Source organism: Tachypleus tridentatus, chromosome 11 (assembly GCF_004210375.1).
Source record: "Tachypleus tridentatus isolate NWPU-2018 chromosome 11, ASM421037v1, whole genome shotgun sequence".
Taxonomy (NCBI): domain Eukaryota; kingdom Metazoa; phylum Arthropoda; class Merostomata; order Xiphosura; family Limulidae; genus Tachypleus; species Tachypleus tridentatus.
The window spans coordinates 85986138-86008779 of record NC_134835.1 but is presented as its reverse complement, the minus strand read 5'-3'; the positions used below and the strand labels follow the sequence as shown (position 1 = coordinate 86008779).

The 22642-nt window shown below is 34.2% G+C and overlaps 1 protein-coding gene across 12 annotated transcripts in view; it reads left to right on the top strand.

Annotated features, from left to right (window-relative positions):
- The first annotated feature begins 230 nt into the window (after positions 1 to 230).
- The window catches only part of LOC143232672 (transcription factor 12-like), a 100891-nt gene continuing 78479 nt past the window's right edge, over positions 231 to 22642 (top strand). For 3 of the 12 annotated variants that reach the window (XM_076468372.1, XM_076468371.1, XM_076468381.1), the window contains exons 1-7: positions 231 to 343; positions 7032 to 7186; positions 9619 to 9683; positions 17978 to 18128; positions 18699 to 18825; positions 21342 to 21367; positions 22312 to 22344. In XM_076468372.1, the coding sequence (XP_076324487.1) occupies positions 7160 to 7186; positions 9619 to 9683; positions 17978 to 18128; positions 18699 to 18825; positions 21342 to 21367; positions 22312 to 22344 (429 nt within the window). In that variant the 5' untranslated portion in view covers positions 231 to 343; positions 7032 to 7159. Of the gene's footprint in view, positions 344 to 7031; positions 7187 to 9618; positions 9684 to 17977; positions 18129 to 18698; positions 18826 to 20397; positions 20522 to 21341; positions 21368 to 22311; positions 22345 to 22642 lie in introns of those variants that run through there. The other 9 variants (XM_076468373.1, XM_076468379.1, XM_076468377.1 and 6 more) reach the window with 9 other exon arrangements.

The window sequence follows — 22642 nt, the reverse complement described above, 5'->3', positions numbered from 1 at the left end:
TAGTTTATAAATAACATACATATAATTTCAGGAATCTTCTATTTCACCTTTTTTCACTTTTTATAGCTACTTTCAGTAGCACAAATATTTAAGTGCAAGTTATGCATTTTTTTATTAATTTTAAGTGGTTTTGAAAGAACTCTTAAATTAAATTTCTAAACTGATGAGGACCTTTGATAATAGAGTAAATTTTGTATCACTGCTGACACCTCGTGGTTTTAACTAAAACAATGTTGGATGGTATGAAGTCATCGAGCTAATATGGCGGCAAACGACGATGAACCATTGCATTTATACGAAGTTTTTCAAAACTGTTTTAACAAGATAGCAAATAAACAACAAGGTACGTAATGACATTATAGTACATTATATATATTTACATTTTATTTTCATATATCGTGAGTATACAGGTATTCTTAATTTGTTAATAATCCTTACTACGGGGCACAAACGACATACTGTTTTGTGCTGTCGTTTAATTGGTTATGATGTAAATGTATAATGCAACCTTGTGAAAGAATGCCTTCAAACTGTTATTACAAATAATACTACTAACGGTATACACTTGTATACGTACGCAACGTATTAATTCTTTTGAAATATAACTATGACTCGTGTTTAGTAGTAGTATAACTATATGTAGCAAGTTAAATCGGAGATGTGAATACTGAACTTGAAGACAAAAATAAATAAATTTGGGTTGCGTACTTAAATATTAATTGTGCTTTGTAAGTTTGTCGTAATGATAACTATTATTATAAACACTTTTTGGTGTGTTACTAAGACTGAATAACAATAAAGGTGGTGTGGTTAATTAAGGTGGAGCATCAAGTAATTTTATTTGTAACTTTTAAATACATCAGAGTGTCATTAATGATATTCAGTAACAGTGAATGTTAATTTATATTATGTTTGACACTCGGACAGTAATTATAAAATTATGTGTAAGCTTTTTTTTAGATTTTAAGAAGTATGTCTGACATACTAAAAATCAGGTTTATTGGGGTTTTTATTGCTTTTTTATATTTCATTGAATATCTAAATTCAGATGGCAATCTGGTGATAGCCTTTAACTCCACTCATAAAGGCTTTTAGTTTCATTGCACATCAAGCAGTTGGTAGAGTCCAGAAGAAATTTGTATGCTGTAATAAGCTTTTGTATATAATAACAAAAAGTAATACTAATTTAGTTGTTATTTATTATAGCCTTTCACATCCATTTACTTATCACAAAAACTGAAATGAATTGGACTGAGAGCACAAGTCATTTTCTTGGACATACCAATTTTGTAATATAACTAGTACCTTAATCACTGCTACATTTGTTGTATCTTGTCTATTCTGATGAGGGTATTGGGCAAATTGCCTCATCAGCATTGGATGAGGCAAATGTGGTATTGTTGACATGTTATAAATTATTCTTACTTTTACTCTTTAGTCCTTTAACTTCTACAATATTAGACCTCTTAAAGAGAAAAAAAATGTTGAAGGGCTTGTCTGAACCTGGACCACAGTTTAACCAGTTATCTCTAATATTTATGTCAGTATTTTTAATAAGATATTTCTCTACTATAATATACAATACATAGGAAGAACATCTAAATTTCTAACAATTTGGCCATCAAAATCAAGTTCCCTTAATTCTTCTGGACTCTGGAGAAAACAAACCCAAGACTCTTAAGCATATCCCTATACTTTATGGGCTTGATTAGGGATCATTCTAGTAGTTTGTGCAACTTTCAACATGTTGAAATTTTTCCAGCAATTCATCCAATTTTTCTTACAATATTTCAACATTTCCTTGAACCAGTAATTCTGTTTGCTCTTTTAAACTACAGTTAAACATGAATAAAGGGTTTTAATGTTTTAAAAATAATTACACCCAAATCCCCCTTTTTTTATGATATTTTGTTCTTGTCACATAAGTTATATATTTAGATTCTTTCTAAATTTCTTAGTTTGATCTTCAATACTAAAACTCTTCTTTCATCTTCTGATCCATTCATTAAGATTATTAAAATCAGTATAAGTAACAGAAGCATTCTGAACAGAAAGAGCAGATTATACTTCTTTCATCAGCAAAATGAAGAAATACTTCTGTTCAAAAAGCAGTGTGGATCACTAGTATAAATGATAAGCAGTAAATTTATTCTAAAATATCACTAATAGCATTCCCACATTAAGAAAATTGTCTTTTTATTATTTTTTGCTTTCTACCTGAGATTCAGCTTTCTCTTTGCTTCTTAATTTTTCCACCAGTCTATAAGCTTCCAATATAGTAATCAATCTTTTTTGATTCCCATCATGAAAGGTTTTTTGAAGTTAAAATAAACCACAACAACCAGTCCCTCATTCATAGAAGACAAAGGCTCTATAAACAAATTTCAATTAATTGGTGATGTAAAAAACAGTTTTAAAAGCTTCTTGAGAATCAACAATTTGAAGCAAAATTCCAGCTGTTTTTTGTAAATGACTTCTGAAAACTGATTGCAATATCTGTATGTTGCTCACAATAAAAAAAGTTTGCATAATAGGTGTATAGTTTATCAAATCTTTCATCTTTAAAAATGAGTAACACTTTGACAATCTTTTAGCCATTAGGAATTGAATTTCCCTGGTGTAGAAGCATAAAAATTAACAATTAAAGCCCCTCCCTTTTTTTTGCTAAGCTTCTTTGAGGTTACAGGATAAATCTTTTAAGTTCAAGAGTTTTATTTTCAAGAAGTATCTGAAACTTTTATAGCAGAGCATGCTGTACATTAGATAAAGTAATTCATAAATGCAGTAATTCTACTGTGTTATCATAATCACATAACTTGGACACTCTTCCCTTCTTCATGATCCCTTGGTTGTTGAAAAAACACAAAATAGAGATTTGGAACAGTAGTAAGTAACTTAATATAATTAACATAATATGGATATAGTCAGCCTCTTGATTGTACTTCAAGTGTGTTGTAAGAAAATCTGTCTTGAAGCTGATTTACTAAAATTCCACAACATTTGTTTTGTTATACAAGTACATTCACAAACCAGTTTTTATTAAGTAACTCCCAAAGCCCATTCACTTGCAGCTGCAAACATCTGATTTAGTCCTTGAGCAGGTATCTTACTGCTGTGGCTACCCAGAAAAGAAAAAAAAAAAGTTTGTTTGCTTTGGTTTGTTTGTTTATTTTTAGAATTTTAAACAACCTATCTACTGAATAACTCAGAACAATGCATTAGTAGTATCAATGTGGCATACCCTTGAAATCCTATATAAATATAGGTTCACTGTGGTGAGTAAAAGACATTATAAAAAAATATTTACACAATATATACTCTGCCACTATATAAAACCTAGCCAAGTTCTATCAATTTTTTCTTGTCCAGAACTACTGGTGAGGGCTGCAGTTCTCTAAAACTGGTATAATTTATTGACAGGTGATGAATTGATTTATAAATTGGAATTGATACTTACTTCTAGCAACTGTAACATTGTTTGGAAAAATGTTTCACATTACACTGAAAGATACTGCAAAACTTTTAGCCAACTAACAACAGTTTGTTATGATTGGCTGATGGTTTTCTGTAAGTGAAGCATCCACTTCTTCAAGTTATATAATGGCTCAGAAACAACAATATGAAACACTTTGATTTTGACTCACCTAAAACTGTTAACTGAGATAGGATTGTGTGAGACTACTATTTAAGGCACAGACTTTGTGACCAGTGATGTGCATTTTAGATTGCATGACCACAAACTTTTCCAGTAGACTTCTGAAATTCTTTCCTAATTTTTCACATCTGACTCATTGATAACAATGCCATAAAGGCACAGCCTCAATAACAAACTCCATTAGTCAGTATACAGTTTCTTTCTTTCCTGTTTTTCTGTTTGTATTATTTATTACCCTTTCTTTGCTTTTCTTTTTACTCTTTTATATCTTTTCCTTTTATTGTTGCCCTTTACTGTTTCTCTTTATCCAATACCATAAATTCATTCCAAGCTATCAGATAACTTCTCAAAAGCTAGAACATCTCTTAATGTCATGTCAACTCAATAGAATATATTTAAAACTAATAACTTTTCAACATAGCTTTAGATTAACTCTACTAGCAAATTTTGGTTAGTTTTGCTGTTAGAATTTAAAGGCACTCTTTAAGAACATAACATGTTTCAGAAGGAAGATTCAGATTCTTCATATTAAGTATCAGCACACTTAACTGATAACACTGTTTTAGTCATTTATATTGCAAGATTATGAGTAAAAAAAATGTTAATATAAACAAGATATACAAGATTGTTTTATTTTTTGGTGTCATGTTGACTTTATGATCCTCATGTGAGCTGCACAACATACCTAGGAAATTGGAATAGAGTTGAGACTGCAGTTTCACCTTATTTGTTTGATTATAAGCTAGCCAGCTTCACATCACCCATCCTCTACAGTCCAGTTTCAGAAGTGCTGTTTGCCACTACTGAAAAAGTTGTGTGTGTGTGTAACAAGCCTTGAATGAAACTTCAACTCCCACGTCTTAGTGTATAGTGTCCCAGTCTGTTATGTAATCATTAAACTATGGCCCTTCACCAATAGGAACACAATGCATTCTTCATGTGTAGAAACCCCATAAGCACTTGTGCTTCAACAAAAGCTCATTCTTTTCCTCTACATTTTGTTCATACAAGATTATTTGTTAAGAATACAGTATTTTTATTCTTTTTACTTTAGATTTTGAGTTACCATTTATAGAACAGTCTATTGTACCTTTATTTTATTGATTTTGAAAAAGAGAGATTCAAAATTTTAAACATTTTAGTTACTTTCTGTTTTAAAGTATATTAATTTAATTTCTTCTTTTAATCACATTACAAAATTTTGAGATGTGTTCCATTCTGTGATATGGTTTCTGTGGCATTAGTAATCCACATTAGTTAAATCCTATGAATACATTTCATTGGTTAATTTCCAATTTTATTATTATGGCATTGATCAAGGCCTACATACTATAGTCATACAAGATCAACTTTAACAAGTAAAACATCATCTAAAGGGTTTTACAGCTCATTTGGATTATTTATTTCATGCATACACATTTGTAACATTTCCCTAGGTACTAACACTCCTCAACAGGATTTGTATACTACTGCTGGGGTGAATGGAGGCACTTTGACAGTCAGTGATATTACTACCATTGTGAACCAAGTGATTGGTTCCACTATGATCTTGGATCCAAGATTCCCTACCTCCTGCTTATGTTGCTATAGCTGAGTGTCTCATCTATAGATGAATATGACTACCTGTTTCCATCTTCATCCTTTGTTGCTTTGATTACATAAATATGTGGCATTATTTCTCCTGTTCTTCACCTTGGCCTTTGTTTTCTTCTTTACTCATTTCCTGGTTAACTTTTTTGTGTGTGTCTGAGAGTTCTTACTTTCTGAAGTGTGCCTCTGTCAATTTTATTTTAGTGACTTTCATTTTAAAACCTTCCTTCGTGATGTGCTTTTTAGGATGTTTCTTAAACTTTGGAACTTGGAGCTAAGACAATTTGTCAGCAGTCATCTCTGCCACTTTGGTTTCCCACATTTCATGACTGGGGCCTCCACCATGTTTCTTCTCTTTAAGAACCTCATGAGGTTGCCTGCCCACTCACTATCTTGTTACTACATGATGTCTTTCCTCTTGAAGGACTAGCTTTCAGAGGTTCTGGAGCTCCCCTCAATTTTGATCAATAAGAACTTGGCTCTACCACATTGCACCCATGTAGATGCCCTTGTAGAAGATCGTTTGGTTACACAGGTGCTGCCCTTGACCTTCTGCTCTCCACCTCCTCCTCCTTTCCCTTCAACTTCATTTCTACATACACACACACTCCTGTTCCCTCAGAGCCCTTGCATTGTTGGTGGTTGTAAGAAGCTGTATCCTCTCTCCAGATTGTAAATGCCATGAAATAAGACCTTGATATCACTGTGGGATTTTACTCCCTCCTTTTTGTTGTTCCCAATGTGACAGGAGATTACTAATCTGTCACAGGTTGATCAGTCTACTTGTGACTTAGTTCAAGATAAACAGGTTTTTCACCTCGACAAAGGTGCTCTTTTGCAGGTTAAGGATAACAGAGATCAGTGTTTTAGGTATTTTCGTCCACATTCTGATTTGTTCTGCTTGCCAGTCACTTTTTTCAATTTGTCCACAATGGTCAAATGTTTCAATTCACAACCCTTTCCTTCAATTGACTACAATTCTGTTTGTTTTTAATCTATTTCTGAGAACTTTTGCAAGAATAATAGATTCTTTAGAATTACTGTTTCATTTCTCTATGAATTATTGTTACTAGTCCCACAGTATTTGTACAGATTTGGAACACTGACACCTGAGGTTTGGTTTCCTGTGCTGGACATTGCACAGATAGCTTATTATATAACTATGCTAAAACCAACAAATTCTAATGTTGCTAATTTGGTTTAAATTCATTTTTGTCTCAATATATGTGCAGAGTGGGCTCGATGTTCTTCTTTATGTCTTCTATAAATGGAGCTTTTGGTCATCATAGACCTCATGTCCTCTCTTCTTTCAATTTTTTTGTTCTTCTGAGATGTGCATATATTTGTCCCTTTCAGTCAACTCTGGCAAAGCATTAAAGTATGTTCAAAAACCAACTGCCTGTTCTTGTATCACCATGTTTTTCTTCACCTCTTACATTTGATATCTCAAAACTAAGCATTTCTCTATTTCCACTTTGATTATTTGGGTTAAACATCTCATCTGGCTAATTTATTCTTCTATGGTGAATGACATTTTTCACATTTTTTATGTCTCCTCCCATCAAGTATATCATATCATGGCTTACCTTGCATTTATCCAATAATTTCCCCTGAATAAGATCTTGCAGATGGAGAAATTATGCTTTTATCAACCTTTAGTTTTTGTCTCTCTATCCAGTTACCATTCTTCAATATTTATACAGGTGTTATGAGGGTACATTGTTAATTATTTCTGTTTTTGTAGGTCCCACAACCACCTTATTAATTGTGTATATTTATATTATAGAGATGATGGAACCCACCACATGGCCAATGTTGCCTCACAGGGAATACTTCTCTCCTGAAATCTGTATCAAGTAGGGGATAATAGACAGTGTTCAACCCACCTGCCCTTACTCGGTGACTACTATTGAGATGGGTTTTTCTGAAAGACTGATTTGGGTATGTATCTATATATATTTTACTTTCCAGGCTGTACTTCAAAAGAAGTAGTAAAAGAAAAATAGGACAGCATCATGTGTAATCCTGCCTTTACATCTAATTAGTGCCTTTTGTCCCTATTTGTGGTAACCCATTACATTGTCTGTCAGTTCAGGGATCTTATTGAAATATGATTACTTCTATTCTATTAGAGCATCTCTCCAGCATTCTCCCCATGCATATTTCTCCATCCTCTTTTCTTTGAAGTAAACCCACTGGGGAGGTAAACGTGGAGAGCTTCCCATCGAGTTGGTGTAATCGTATTGGTATGAGATGAAATAAATACAAACCTTAATTGGAAGTAGGGCTGTTTTGTTACCTGGTAGTGCAGTACAAGCAACCCTCTACTTTATGAACCATCCACTCCTGGTGGTTAAACCAACTAAATGGATCATGAGCTCACTTGAGGAAGCAGGTCTGAGATGTATTTCCTTGCATCTGTTTATCCTTGTATTTCCTGTGTATTATATAACCTAACTTACTACCCTGGTCACACTAAATATTCATGGTCAGTTGGTTTCCTGAGATATATTGGCAACTTTAGCAAACTTTACACTTTGCCCACCAATACAACACTTTAGTAACATATAAAAGGTTATTTTAATGGCACTGTTTGCTATACCACATTTATTTGCTGAAGAATATTCCCTGTATGAGAAGAAGAATGCAAGCTTCAAGTAATGCTCACTAAGCCTTGCTCCTGGTGCTACATGACTTTCCCATTTCTGATACTACATTTTCAGAATGGAACTCATCTTATTAATTTTCTTTATCTTTACCAGTTACTCTACCATTTTATCAATGTAAAATTTTAGGTATCAGTTGTGGTGAATTTAGTAGGATTTTTCAAGTTAACATTATCTTTACCGTGAATATAATATACTCACCTTTCTCCAAAACTTCTCTACATTTCATATGTTTATTTTGCATTGTCAAGAATATGCCTTTATTAAAACAAGAGTGCTTATGTTGTGTACATAGATGATGCATCACAGAGCTCTATTGTAATGATGATTACATCATAGACAAGCACTGAACACACAAATTAATATAGGAGAAGGAGTCACATTTAAGACTTGATGCAGCATAGACATTTTTTATAGCAGTGTCATAGTTTTCTGTAAAGGTGAGTGTATATATATATATATATATATATATAAAATACATTTCCAGGTCAGGAGAATATTACTTTTCTTGGCAGTGTTGTTAGAAATACTGTGCTTAAGTGGCTGCTCAATAGAGTGATAAAAAGAATGGAAACACCCAACTGCATATGTTTTATTTTTCCAAATTCAACCATGATTTACTACAAAAAATAAAAATGGTAGGGTTGTATCTACATGTAGTTCAATCAAGGGTAGAAATATTTCAATTGGAAAATATTATAGGCCACATGATCAGATATATAAGGTCAATTATAACTTGTATAATTACATCAAGACTTTAATTTTAGACTCATTAATTGGGAATGTATGAAGTTAAATCTATGGAGGTGAGAGATTTCCTGAAGTGATTCAGAAAAGTTTTCTCTGAGAAATAATCAGTCAACTGTTGGTGAGAGATATGCCATTATAAATTAATTATTATTTAATGATTCTAAGAGTTGAGGTGGGGACATTTGTTGAAGACCTATTATTGCATTATTAGCTTTAATGTTATGTCAAATTTTAGATAAGAAGAAATAAAAGGTAGTCACAAATTTTCATAAAGTCAATTTGAGGTCATAAGACAAGATTTATTAATAATGAATCTTGCTTTAATGGGTCTTGTGATGTATACATTTAAGACTGATCTTCTAAGAAACTTTGGTATCAGTCATCACCAATGATAACTTGGTAATGTTTTTATAGCTGAGCAATAAATAAAACCATTGAAATTTTCACAAAAATGTTTCAGATTTAATAAGTAAAAATTACAAAAAGGAGCAAGTTTTAAATATAGAACAATCAGGAAACAAACTTTAAAAAAATTTTGCTTTTCTTTAGTGAAATTGTCATGTGTTGCAACAGAAAAATAAGGCACTTTCATTGATAACTGTATCTACAAAGAAATACTTGAATAATATCTAATCTGTGATGTTTGCCATTTAAATTTACAGCTTTTAAGAAAATGTATATTGTATACCTAAAGAATTTCTATTTTATGTCAAATACTGCATACATGAGACAAGAAAAAGGCAACTTAAAGCCATGTGTGTTCTTAGAAACTATAAAATTTGATTTAATCAGCCTAGTTTGTTTTTTTAGCAAACATTAACAGTTATTTTAATTTTGGGGATAAATAATGATAAGGTATATTTGTCATACAAATTTAAACTCAGGGTATGTTGATATCTGGTACACATGCAGCATCTTAGAAATGATTTTGACAATATTAGATAATTTACTTTACAGATAAAACCAGAGATGTGCTCTACACTATGCCTTATGCTTCTCAACAAATTGAGGTCTTACCTCAGGTAAGTTTCACAAAACATACAGATAATAGCTGTTATGAGCTCATAATATTACATGCATATACAATTTTTTCTGCTGTTTAAGATAGCTAATAACAGAAAATGAATATAAAATACAGATCATTTGATATCTTGATTGTTTCAAATATTTTCAGTATATTTACTTTCCTTTTGTTATAGTTATACCTGCTCTCAATTTGACTGCACTCCTACCTAATTACATGTAGTTCAGTTGCATTTAAGCATGCAATAGTCCACCACCAACTCAGCAGAACAGTGTTAAGACCTAGTGCTTGATTTAAAAAAAAAAAGTTTTCTTCTTTATTAGATTAAAAAATATTTAGTTTTACTGATTTTTTCACATTTCAAAGTTTTGTTTAAATCCACTATCAAGATGGATTTCTTTATTTGATTGTGAATTCTATTTCTCACTCAGTTACTGGTAGTCAGTCAATATTTATGAATTCACAATTTAATATTATGACTGCAATGACTACTGAAGGTACAGGCATTAACAGCTCATGACAATGGCTGCAGGTGTAGCATTATTGACAGACAAATTGATGGCTGTAATTCACCTGGGAGTGACTTTTTTGATGCAGACTGAAGAATTTTCCAATCTACAAGTGCCATTGCTATTATCTGAAGAATTAGATCAGGATGATGTAGACTTTGACAGACTTTCTTGTGTAGGCATGTTATCAGCTTGCTGAAGTACCTTGACCTCAGTCACCATTTTTAACTTTGTATCACAGGTATGTCTTTGTCACACAAGTCATTTGGTCCCCCCCTTCTTTATTAACTGTAGCACCTAGTTCTGAATTTTTGTTTACCCCTTTGCCTGATTTTGGAAACCATTTGAATGTTTTGCAGATAAATTATATGTTGGGATTAGCATACTGCATCCCCCACATACTTCAGAAGTTCATGAACTTGGATGTTATTATTTAGCAAATCCTTGGTTCATTTAGATTTTTTCAGAATAACTCTTCTGCCTTTCCTCCCATCTTATCTTTTGTTCTAGTTTCTTCTCCTAATCCCCAAAAAGACCTGTTTACAACCTCTTTTGTGTGAATTGTTTTCTTGATTTGTCTTGGTTCCAACTGTCTCTCAGATAGATGGACATTTCTTCCAGATTTTGAATGATGAAATTTGATGTTTCTGATGTTATATTCACATCTCTATTGCAAAGGCTTCTTGTTGTTATTTATCTTTTATCTATGAGGACCATCTTTATCAATTTCCATCTTTTCCTTTTAGACTGGCATCAGCATCCTATACTTTCTATTTGGTGTTCTGGTCACTTGCCCCATTTCTAAATCTACAGGTTCAACTTTCCATCCTTATATATCTGGTTGTATGGCTTCTTCTGACTCCACCCTTAACAGTCTTCCACACATACATCCAACTTCTCATAATAAAAGTTGCTCAAGTGGATTAGATTATTAAAGTGGAGAAGTTCATTATCCACTTCATTCAATATCTTGTTTTTCTCAGGGTGTTTTTCAACATGCATCTTAGTTGACCTCAGCCTTTTCCTCTTTTTCTGCAAACCATGGAGTTTTTAGATCAGAGAGCACTGTCAGCACCTTCTTTTCTTGCATGAGAAGTTATGTCTATTTAGGGGACTTCTCCAGGAATTGCCTTCATTACCTCTCCCAGTCTCTCCTCTGACAATCTTGCACATGTACTTCATCACTCCGTTCCCACATTCTGACTTAACAGGTGGTTTTGGGACAGTCCTTTCTGAGGGAACCATACATGTAGCATCTCTGTTGTCTCACTTTGTCCATTTATCATCCATCCCTGTGTATTAACATGAGTGGATAATGTTCTGTCATTTGTCTATCAGGTCTGGCTTCTCTCCATCCTCAGATATCTGAATTTCTACATAGTTGCTAGACATGTGTCTATCACGTTTAATCATAGCAAGCTTTAGGTTGACCTGTCACTCCTATGTCTCTTTCTTCTAGATCTCATACTTACTCACTTTCTACTGAATAACGCCAATTGTTTGGTGTTTCATTTTGTCAGTTCCATCACTTCTTTGGCTGCTTATTTCCAGTATCTTTTGGAGACTATTATCCAGACCAGCATATAGATCACATCCTACACCTTTGTGTTGTACTACTTGCACCATCTGTCAGTTTCCTGCTTGAACAGATTGTGTCTTTCCCCCCATAGCCATTCCCCATACATCAGCACAACTCTAAATGTTTTTTTTTTTTTCAGGAGCCTACTTTAATGTTATATATTTCACTCTGTGGCAAGTCGTGCCTCTCCACATACACTGGTATCCAAAATACCACATAGTGAGCTGTATAAAGTCTATCACACTCATTATTGAGATGGTGTGTTCCATATGTCCACTTGTAGGTTGTTCCTCATGTATATTTCATCATAAATCTGTTTGTACCTGACCTTTCATTCATGGACACTGCATGAGTAAAGCAGAAAGAAATTGCAGCATATCACTAACTTTCTTTAAATTGCTGGAATTGGGAATGGTCTGCTTTTCAAAATATGGTTTTGGGGTTAGCCATTGGACATTTTCTGGTGTTGAGTTCCTCTACACTTTACAACACATTTCCCTCCCCTTCTTTTTTTTTTTTTTTGCAGGAGTTTGTATCACTTACCAGCTCCTAGCTACTGGTAAGGTGGATCATGGAGGAATCCTCCTGAGCGTACCATTTCCACTCAGTCAAGAGTAGGATGATGGCATTGGACCCATGTAGAAGGCATGATTATCCTTCTGCTACAGGTCTGATGTTCAATTCCTTGAAATTTATTAAATTTAAATTTTTCTCTGGATCAACGTTTAACGAGGTGTAAAATTCTCAGAAAAAAAGAAAAAAGGTAGAGGTACTCAGCTGGGTGAAGTTAACTCGTTTTTAAAAAAGAAAAATCTCTCCATGAACACAATAAAAACCCCATGGTGTGGATTCCTGTATGTGGTGAGGGGACCTCCCAGGGAAGGTTCTGTTCTTTCAGTTTACCTCCTGTGGGATCTGAACATCCACCCACATGTTTGCCATGCATGGTGACCCACTAAGGGGAGGAGAGGATCCTGGTAGTTGAGGAGTCCAACTCCAACAAACCACTTTGGCCTTGAATTCCTGTAGACATGCGATCTTGTGGGCTTCCCCAAGATCAGTCGGCTAGTCCATTTGGGCCAGGGTCAACTGAGTGCCAGCATAGAACGTCCTCAACAGGTGTAGTGGACAATATGCATCACTGCAGTGACCTTATATAGCACTGTAGTGCATTGCCTTGTAGGACTCCATGGTGGGTGGGGTCAGTGGTCACTTAAATATTCTTTTATTTTTATTATGGATCCATAAATCAAAACTTAAATAAAGTAGTGAAAAACAGTCCATAGGTAAATGACCACATCTTGAAGATTCTGAGCAACAATATTCAACATCTGTAATACCTGTACCTCATTTTCTTGTATTACATTCTCTTTCAGACAAACCTTTAAAACAAATGTCTCCATTTTTTATTCAGAAGGAACTAGAGGGACTTGCTGGCTCTCCATAGTCAGTCAAAAAGCTTTGCTCTGGTGACATATTGGTGGAAACATCCACATCTCAACACAGTGAACTGCTCTTATATTCAAAGGCAGTTGGGAATATACCCATTAAGGTTATGCCCATGATACTTTAAATTCATCAGGAGAAGTTATTGTTGAGAGGGATTTGAAAAATATTCCAGAATTGGAGATTCTCACTAGTTTCTTCACCCAAGGAGTTTCTGCAGTAAGGCTTATCTCCACTCGCAAAGATGAAATTATGATGCTGACCAGTGCCTTCAGCTTAACATTTACATCACTGCATACACCTGCCACCATCAAGGCAGGTTATCTTAATTGCAAGGTACAGCCATATTTTCCAATCCCCCTCGGATGTTTCCAGTATCAGCAGTTTGGTCACTTGAGGACATTATGTCATGGTTCCTTGACATGCACTCGTTGCAGTGGCAAGGACCACAATGCCTCTGAGTGTGAAATGGACCCTCATTGCATTAATTGCAATGGCTTTGACCTATCATACTTTCGTTTTTGACCTAAGTGGATGGAAGAAAAAGAGGTGCAGCGTTTTTAGACGATTCAAAACATTATTTACCCTGAGGCTCGAACATTGCTGTCCATTACTTCATCTTGGAAGTTTGCTTCTGCACTTTGTTTTACTACCACAGTTGGAATGCAAACAGATCTCTTTGTGCCTCCAAAAGAATAGTTCTCAAATCATATGAACAGTCTTTTGAGCTCCATGGTTAAAAAAGTTGATGAATCAATGTCAATACCCATCTCTGTCTCTAACATTCATTCCAGCAAACCCCAAGATCCACTTCCTTTGGTTCTGGGTACAGGTATTTCTTCAGATACATCTTCCTCTTCCACCCCAAAGATGCAAAACAATCATCCCTTCATGTCCTCAGTCGCTAGAATCCTCTTCCAACAACATAGACCTGTCCAATTGACCAAGGGTAGGATCCATGGAGGTTTGCAGACCTCTTCAAATAAAGAAAAAGACTAGGTCAAAAATGGAAGGGCTCTCCACCCAATTTGCCTACACATAAATAAAAATGGTCACCTTGATACAATGGAACTGTCGAGGTGTACGTTCTAATCTGGATGACATCAAAGCACTGATTGCTTCCTTATGATCCTGCATGTTTTTCCTTACAGGAAACATTTCTGAAACCTGCTGATACTGTCACCTTTAGGCAGTTTTCTTTATTAAGAAATGACAGGCTGTGCAATGGACGAGTGCACGGAAGGGTAGCACTATTGGTCGATCAATATGTTCCCCCCTGTCTTTGACATGCCCTTGGAGGCTGCAGCCATCCATGTTTCCTTTGGCCATACCATCACTGTTTGTTCTTTCTATCTGTCTCCTGAAGAGACCTACAATCAGTCAGACCTTGATGCTCTCATTGAACAGTTGCCATCTCCCTTTTTGATCCTGGGAGACTTTAATGGACTTAATTCCCACTGGGGAGGTAGTGATATTGATGGAAAAGGTCACTCCACAGAGATTATACTCTCAGATCACAACCTTTCTCTTTTCAATACTGGTTCTTTTACTTATTTTCATGCACCTAGTTAGTATTTTACTGCTATTGACCTCTCAATTTGCTCCCCTTCACTGTTCTCCCACCTTTCATGGAGGGTTGACAATAACCCACGAGGCAGTGATCATTTTCCTATAATTTTGAGAGAGACTGACCATGGTCGATGCCACGTGATCTGTGTGTCCTGATGGAAGCTGGATCAAGCCAACTGGCCCTCTTTCACTGCTCTCAAAGAACATGATCTCGCCATTATCTCTAAGCCATTAATAGACGACAACATGGCAGCAGTGACTGACTGTATTATATAGGCAGCTGCTCAATGTATTCCTAAAATCTCAACACATTTTTCACAATACCCTTGTCCATGGTGGAATTCTGCCTATCACATACCACGGAAGACTTAAAAAACCGGCTTTGGATACTTCTCATAGGTATCCCACCCTCTCAAACTGCGTTGCTTTCCAACAGGCCTGTGCACATACTCAGCAGGTAAGATGTCAAAGCCAGAAGGAATCTTGGATTAAGTTCACAACCAGAATATCTTCTACCACTCTCTTTATACATTATCATATGGGATAAGATTTGAAAGGTCTGTAGGCAATAAAATTCTGTCCCTCTCTCAATCATGCTCCCTGATGGCCAGAAAGTAGCTGATACTCTAGGTGAAAGCTTTTGCTGGGTATCTAGCACTTCTGCTTCTTCCTTCACCTTTTTAGCCATCAAGACTTTGGTAGAGCAATCACCTCTTTCCTCTCCAGCTAATTGTCTCTATGACTATAGTCGGACCTGATGACGTACACTACGAAATACTCCACCATTTATCTCCTGCTTCTCTTGCTATTCTTCTGATTGTTTTTAACTGGATCTGGCAGAAGAATATTTTTGCTGATGCCTGGCCCCAGGCTGTTGTCCTACCTTTCTCTAAGCCTGGGAAGGATCCCAAGATTCCTTCAAACTACTGTCCAATTGCTTTGATGAACTGTCTCTGTAAGACCTTTGAGAGGATGGTTAATGCTTGTCTCATTTGGTTCCTCGGTTCAAAGAACCTCCTCTTGCCCACCCAGTGTGGGTTTCGATGACAGTGCTTCACCATGGACCACCTCATTTGATGTGAAATGTCAATCAGAGAAGCCTTTCTCAAATGACAACATCTTGTATCAATATTCTTTGACCTTGATAAAGCTGATGATACTACATGCTGGTATGGCATTTTGAGAGACGTCCATTTATATGGGTTACATGGTCATTTGTCCATTTTTATTAAAGTGTTTTTAATGAACAGGCGATTCCTAGTTCTTGTGGGTTTTACACTTTCCTGTTCTTTTTCACAGGAACTTGGAGGCCCTCAGGGCTGTGTTTTGATTGTCTTACTTTTCAGCATAAAGATTAATGCCATCACTGAACAACTCCCTTTTGCTGTTGCAAATGGGCTTTATGTCGATGACTTTCACATTTTGTGTCAGTCGTCGAACATGAGGTATATTGAACAACATCAACAGACTGCCCTCAATCATTTACTGAAGTGGACCACAGCAAACAATTTTAACTTCTCTCTCTCTAAAACCATTTGTATGTACTTTTGCTGCCAATGGGGTATTCACTTTGATCCTGAACTTTGTATTCGTGAAGTTGTGCTATCTGTGGTCAGGGCTGTCGAGAGCCATTATGGGCCTCAGGGCAGCAAGCATTAAGGTCTGTAGGCAATATAATTCTGTCCCTCTCTTGATCATGCTTTCTGATGGCCAGAAGTAGCTGATACTCTAGAGATGAAAGCTTTTGCTGGGTATCTAGCACTACTGCTTCTTCCTCCATCTTCTTAGCCCACACACACACATCAAGTGGCAGAGCATTATATGTAAGCAATAAAGCTTTTTTAATATATATAGGCTGAACATGTACACTAAAATGACACCATTACTGATGCACACTTATACATACCTAGAGTATTGATGCTGTGATGACAGTAATCAAACAAATATCTGAAAATGTACATTTTATTTTTAAAAAAATTACAAGAACAAAAAAACAAAATATAATCAAATTTAGAGCAATGGAGCTTTGTATGCTTTAGCCTTAGCAAACATTTCTATAATTGTTTCAAAGTCCACTCTCCTTGCCAGACGAGCTTCCACAGCTAGTGTTCCAAGACTTGTGAGTCTGTTCTGGCATGTAGTGGAACGCATGACATTTTTCACTCTAGAAAGTGTGTTGAAGGAACGCTCAGCCTGCACAACTGTACAGTGTGAAAGACGAGTTTGCAATGCCATTTCACTCCACCCAGGAGAGGGTGCAACTGCATGACCTATTTACATTTATGACGTCAAGCTGTGTATCTCCCCATTACAAGATTTCTGTTAGCCCTACGTAATAGTTCTACCAATTCAATTGATGTAACCAGATGACAACTTTATTGTTGTTATGAACCTGAAGTCATTCTCACTGTGAGAAGTGAGAACAGTTAAATCCAGACCTTGTTTGTGTGCATTGACAGCATTGTACATGTATGTAGCTGTGAATGAATAAACATCACAATTTTTAATGATTTATTTATTTTTTATGACTTTTTTTTGCTCTCCTTTCAGGCCCCACGGCACTGACCCCCCCTCTCTTCGGACCTGCTTGTGGTCCCTAAGACAAAGTTCTTGGGGCTTATCTTTGACTGTAAGCTGACCTTTATACCACACATCAAGCAGCTGAGAGTCAATTGTACAAGAGCACTGAGTATCCTCCATGCCTCTCTTCCACCACTTGGGGAGTGGATTGATGTTCTATGCTAAAGATACATCATGCTCTTATTAGATCAAAACTAGACTATGGATCACTGGTCTATGGCTCTGCAAGGACCTCAGCCTTGAAGATGCTGGATCCCATTCATCATCAGGGACTTTGGCTCTGCACCAGAGCTTTCCTCACTTCTCCAGTCCAGAGCTTATACACAGAGTTTCATGAACCTCTTCTACACCTCCTTCGATTTCTAACTGTCTTTACTCTATGCTTCAAAACTTTGATCCTTACCACAGCATCTTGCCTGGGGTTGTGTTTTCCTTTCTTAGTAGGCCACGTTTTTCATGACAGACGATTGGCCTTCATATTCAGGTGCAGTTGAGTGCAATGGATTTGTCTTTGGATAACATTGCTTGAGGATCAAGAGTGTGTTTGCAAAAATCTAGATTAACTCTACTGATTATCCAACCAATGTTCTTGATCCTATTTTATCACAGAAAATTACAAGCTTTATGTGGAAAAAAAACGAACCCAACAGGTTATCAAGATGAGGCTTCCAGTGATATCATCTCATCTGTGCATACCTCAAGTGTTTGGAGAATGAAAGGATTATTTGTACTATTGCATATGAAGACATACTGGGAAATGGTATGTGTGCTTGACATAAAATTCTCAGTTAAATTAACACTACGCTGCAGGACTATTGTCAAGATGCATGGTCATCAGATTTAAGAACTTGGCAAAATGGATTGTAATGACATGGTGAAGCTTGATAATCATTTTAATATATGTAACTCGATCCTTTGAATGTAAATTTAAATTACATAACATTTTTTATTTTATTTTACTAAAATAGCTTATTAATTTTGCAAATACGTTTTGACATGATTTGCCGAGTTCCTCACAATGTAGAGCAAAGTTAGGAGAGTCCAATGATTAGCAGATACTCACTGGACTTGACTTTTTACTTTATGTAGGGACTAAATGTGCTAATTGATGTCTGTGGAAAAACATATAATAAATGTGTTATAAAACAACTTTTATTAAAATATTAAAAATAATTTCTTCTATTTTTCATAAATACAGATTTTGGAATGTTACATGTGTATGTGTGTTGGAATTTTTTCTGGTAAACAATGAAAATTAAGTAGACAGTTTGTAATTCAAATCATTTCCAAGTAAGCATATGTGCTGGTTAAAAGATGTATTTTATTTCAGGACTGTGTTAGTCTTTCTGGAAATGAAGCCCTTCCAAACACAGATGCCACTTACTTCCAGTTCAGTGGTTTGCCACGGCAAAGGATTCTGCCCATTGATGGAAATAGAACAAGTATTTCTTTTATTGGTTAGAAAAATAATTCCAAAACAGTTTAACATTTTATTCTACTATCTTATATATATATTGATACACCAGTTTTGGATTTGTTATATACAACTGTCTAATTGTTTATTTCACATTATGTCATCAAAGAACATTTCCATGTTGAAACATTAAGCTGTAAACCCAACACAGTAGTGTAAGTACTAGATTTTGTTTTAATTATTTATTCATTATAAAGACAAACATTGTATATTGATATATGTATAATATATATACATACAAATTGAGTAAAATCTTAATGATATTAGAGAGCACAAAGCTTAGAAAGAGTGAGCAGTAGAATTAAACTAAAGAATATAATGAAATCATTAAAATTAGTAAACAATATGGCAGACATACATAAAAATATCAAACTGTAAAATAAAATTCTAATATGTCAGTTATAAATTACCAATAGAATTTTGTAAATGAAAGTGAATCTTTTACATAACTCAGTAAAAAACTTGAAATATGATTAATATAATTTTATCAATTTCTCCCTACACATTTTTGTATTAATAATTTAGTAAAACTAAGTAAACTAACTTTTAATCAAAAATAACAGTACTTACAGTTTTATATGTTCAAACTAACACGAATTCTTATCACAGAGTATTTGGTAGATTATATACAAGTCAGTGAAAACAAATTTACTTCTATCCTATGAAAACAAAGAAGCTACAGTTAATGAGTCTGATGGTAAATAAGTTAAAAAGTTCTATTATTTTTTCAGCTCCAACCATTTCTCACAATCATTGCCAGTGGAATTAGTATTCAAATTTTAATGTCGTATTATGATCAGTCTCATTTTTCGTTGGTGGAAGAGTAGCCTAAGTTCAGCAATGGATGGTACTAGTCATTTGCCTTCTCTTTGGTCAGTAGCTAAAATTTAAGAATGGTAGCAGAAAAAAGTTTTAATTGCTTTACCATAATTCAGAAATTCAGTGGGTATTGCTAGTTAGTTGTCTTCTGTTTGGTCAGTAGTTAAAATTTAAAAATGGTAGCAGAAAAAAAAGTCTTAATAGCTTTGTCATAATTAAAAAATAAACAAGCAAATATAACATACCCATGGCTGAAAAGGCAAACGTGGTTGGAGCCAATTGGTGATCAAACCCATAAATTGCAAGTTATCTTCCCTAATTTTTAGGCCTTTCCAACCAAAAGCAGAAAAAATATGAATTAACAAAAATATAATATTGTGAAAATCATAATAGCAATATTTCAGTTATTTGGGCAGGTGGCTTTTACTCTGTGTAGTTTACTGATTTTTGCAATCAGATGTACAGACTTTTTTCTCACCACATTGTTTCACTATTTTTGTTTTTTTCCATTTAGTTTTGTGGTCCATGGTTACTTTATGCTTCACTATTGCAGAGATTTGTTTTCCTTGAAACTACTTGTTGCACAGTTTTATCCTCCTTTTTCCCTCATAGTTCACTGTGCATCTTAACTTTAATTTGTGTATGTTATTCTTCTGTGTTTTGTAGCTCTGGGTGACATATTTTACTGGATATTATTCTCTTGTAGAAATTGAATTATTGGCTCATATGTTGGAGATATTAGTTTGATGATTAAAGGATAAGATCAAACAGTTTACCAGTGCTTCCAAGATTGTGATGTTTGGTAAACTGCAACAAATAAAATGCTGCAAGTCTTGCTTTATCCACAGTCTACAAACAAGGTGATTTGTTACTCTTTTTTGACCTAGAAATGATTAAGCTTCTCTGTTGGATTGTCCCATTTTTAGTAACATTCTACATTTTCTTAGTAATGCATAATTAAAATACTGTTATGTTTAGTTATTAAAAATTTGATAACTGTAAAAAAACTGTTGTTTTTTTTACTAGAAGAATAAATAATTTTGATATCTGCATCAAATTATTTTCTTTTTAGTTTATTAAATTTAGCAACATGATGTTTTTCTTTCATTCGTGTAGTTATGGTGTAGAATTTCTTGCACCTTTTTCTGACTTACTAGGTAGACAATAAGTGTTTGCCAAAGTATATTTTGTCAAATGATAAAAGGAACCATTACTGGGTATCTGTTTCATATATACATTGGCTGGGCATGACCTAATGATTAATTTACCCACACAGGAGAACCATTTTGGAATACCTGTTTCATACATACATTGGCTTGGCGTGACCCTAATGGTTAGTTTGCTCAGACAGGGAATCCGAGAGATCATGGTTTGCAGTCCATTTCCTCAAAACCTTCATCTGCACTTTGTGAACATGTGTGCACTATAAGAATCACAGTCAAATCTTACTATTCAATGAAATAAAGAAGTGACAGTGGCAGTTGTTAATTAGCAGTTTTTCTTTTAGTGTGTCATTTCAAAATTATTGGACAGTTGTGCAAAGCTAATCCTTCCTGTAACTATGTCAAAAAAAAAATTATATAATATATTCTTATAGCAATAATACATATTATGAATTACAAATTTAAATGTTTTACTGTTATTATTTTTATTTGTAATTTAAATATTTCCATCTTACAGATGGTATAAACAAAAGAAAGAGAGATGTAAGTATGTTTATTGTTAATTATAATTTTATACAGTAGTCTGTAAATGTTTGTAAATTAGCTTTTATTTTGCTTATTTTGAAAACCAGTGCATCTCACAAGTCTGTTTATCTAGTAAATCGTTTTTCAGAGAATCATTGTTGTCATGTAGAATATGAGAAAAACTTCTGAAAGGAAAAGTATAGTTTAACCAAGTTTAATATTACATTATAAAAATTAAACTCCTTCAGCAAACAAATGGTTATCATAAAATTATGTTTGGTTTATGTGGTTAAGAAACATTTTGAAAACCTTGTCATCAGTAATTGTGCCTGTACTTTTGTGTACTACTGATATTATGTTTTATCTAAAGTTGATGATTGATTTATTGACTTTTGTTATTGTAATATATTTTGTAATTTATGGCTTTTCTATGAATTTTAAGGACAAAGTACATATGTATAATAATAATTAAATGCTACTAATTTTGAGTAAATGGTTTGTGAAGACTTTCAGTCATTCTGACTATGTAACAGCTATAGAACTTATCAACTTAAAACCATTTAGCTAGAAAAGAACTCAAGTACAACCATACCAAGGTTTAATTATTTCATTTGGAGAACCTTTTTAAATTAAATATATTTAGAAATTTTCAGGGAAAAAATAGTATAATAATTTATAGATTTAAATGTAATGTTTAATGTTTTGTGGAAACTAAAGAGCCATATTTTTGGAAATAAATGTATCTGGTTTTTTCCAACACAAAACACCTGTTATGTGGCTCTGTGCTTTGTAACAAATAACACCTTGTGATTTTGCCAAGTGTCTTGAAATTCCAAGAAGCAAAGAACAGTATAAGATTGTTGAACCATGAATATCTAACACTTTCATTTGTAGCATGTTTCTTAGACAAATTTTATTTTGTGTATTCATTGTATTTATAAAATTTGAATTGTATTTCATAGGTAATGGAAAATGAAGATATAGGAATTCAATGGGTAAGTCTTGTGTTTTTTCTGTCATTAGGTTGAACAACTTATCAAAACAAAAACAATGTTTTTCCTTAATGAAAGTGACACTAAATTAGCTTTGTAATGACATAATTGTATGACTGATGATAACTGACAAGTATGCTTGGAAAACAATGTAATGTTCCAGTTTTAAGTTTATGCATAAATAATTTTACTTCAGTAATAAGAAGATATTATTCTTTTTTAGAGTTCAGTACAGTTGAAATTTGTTAAGGTGCTATAGTTTAGAGGGGTTTAGAATATAAAAGAGTTTTTACAATATTTT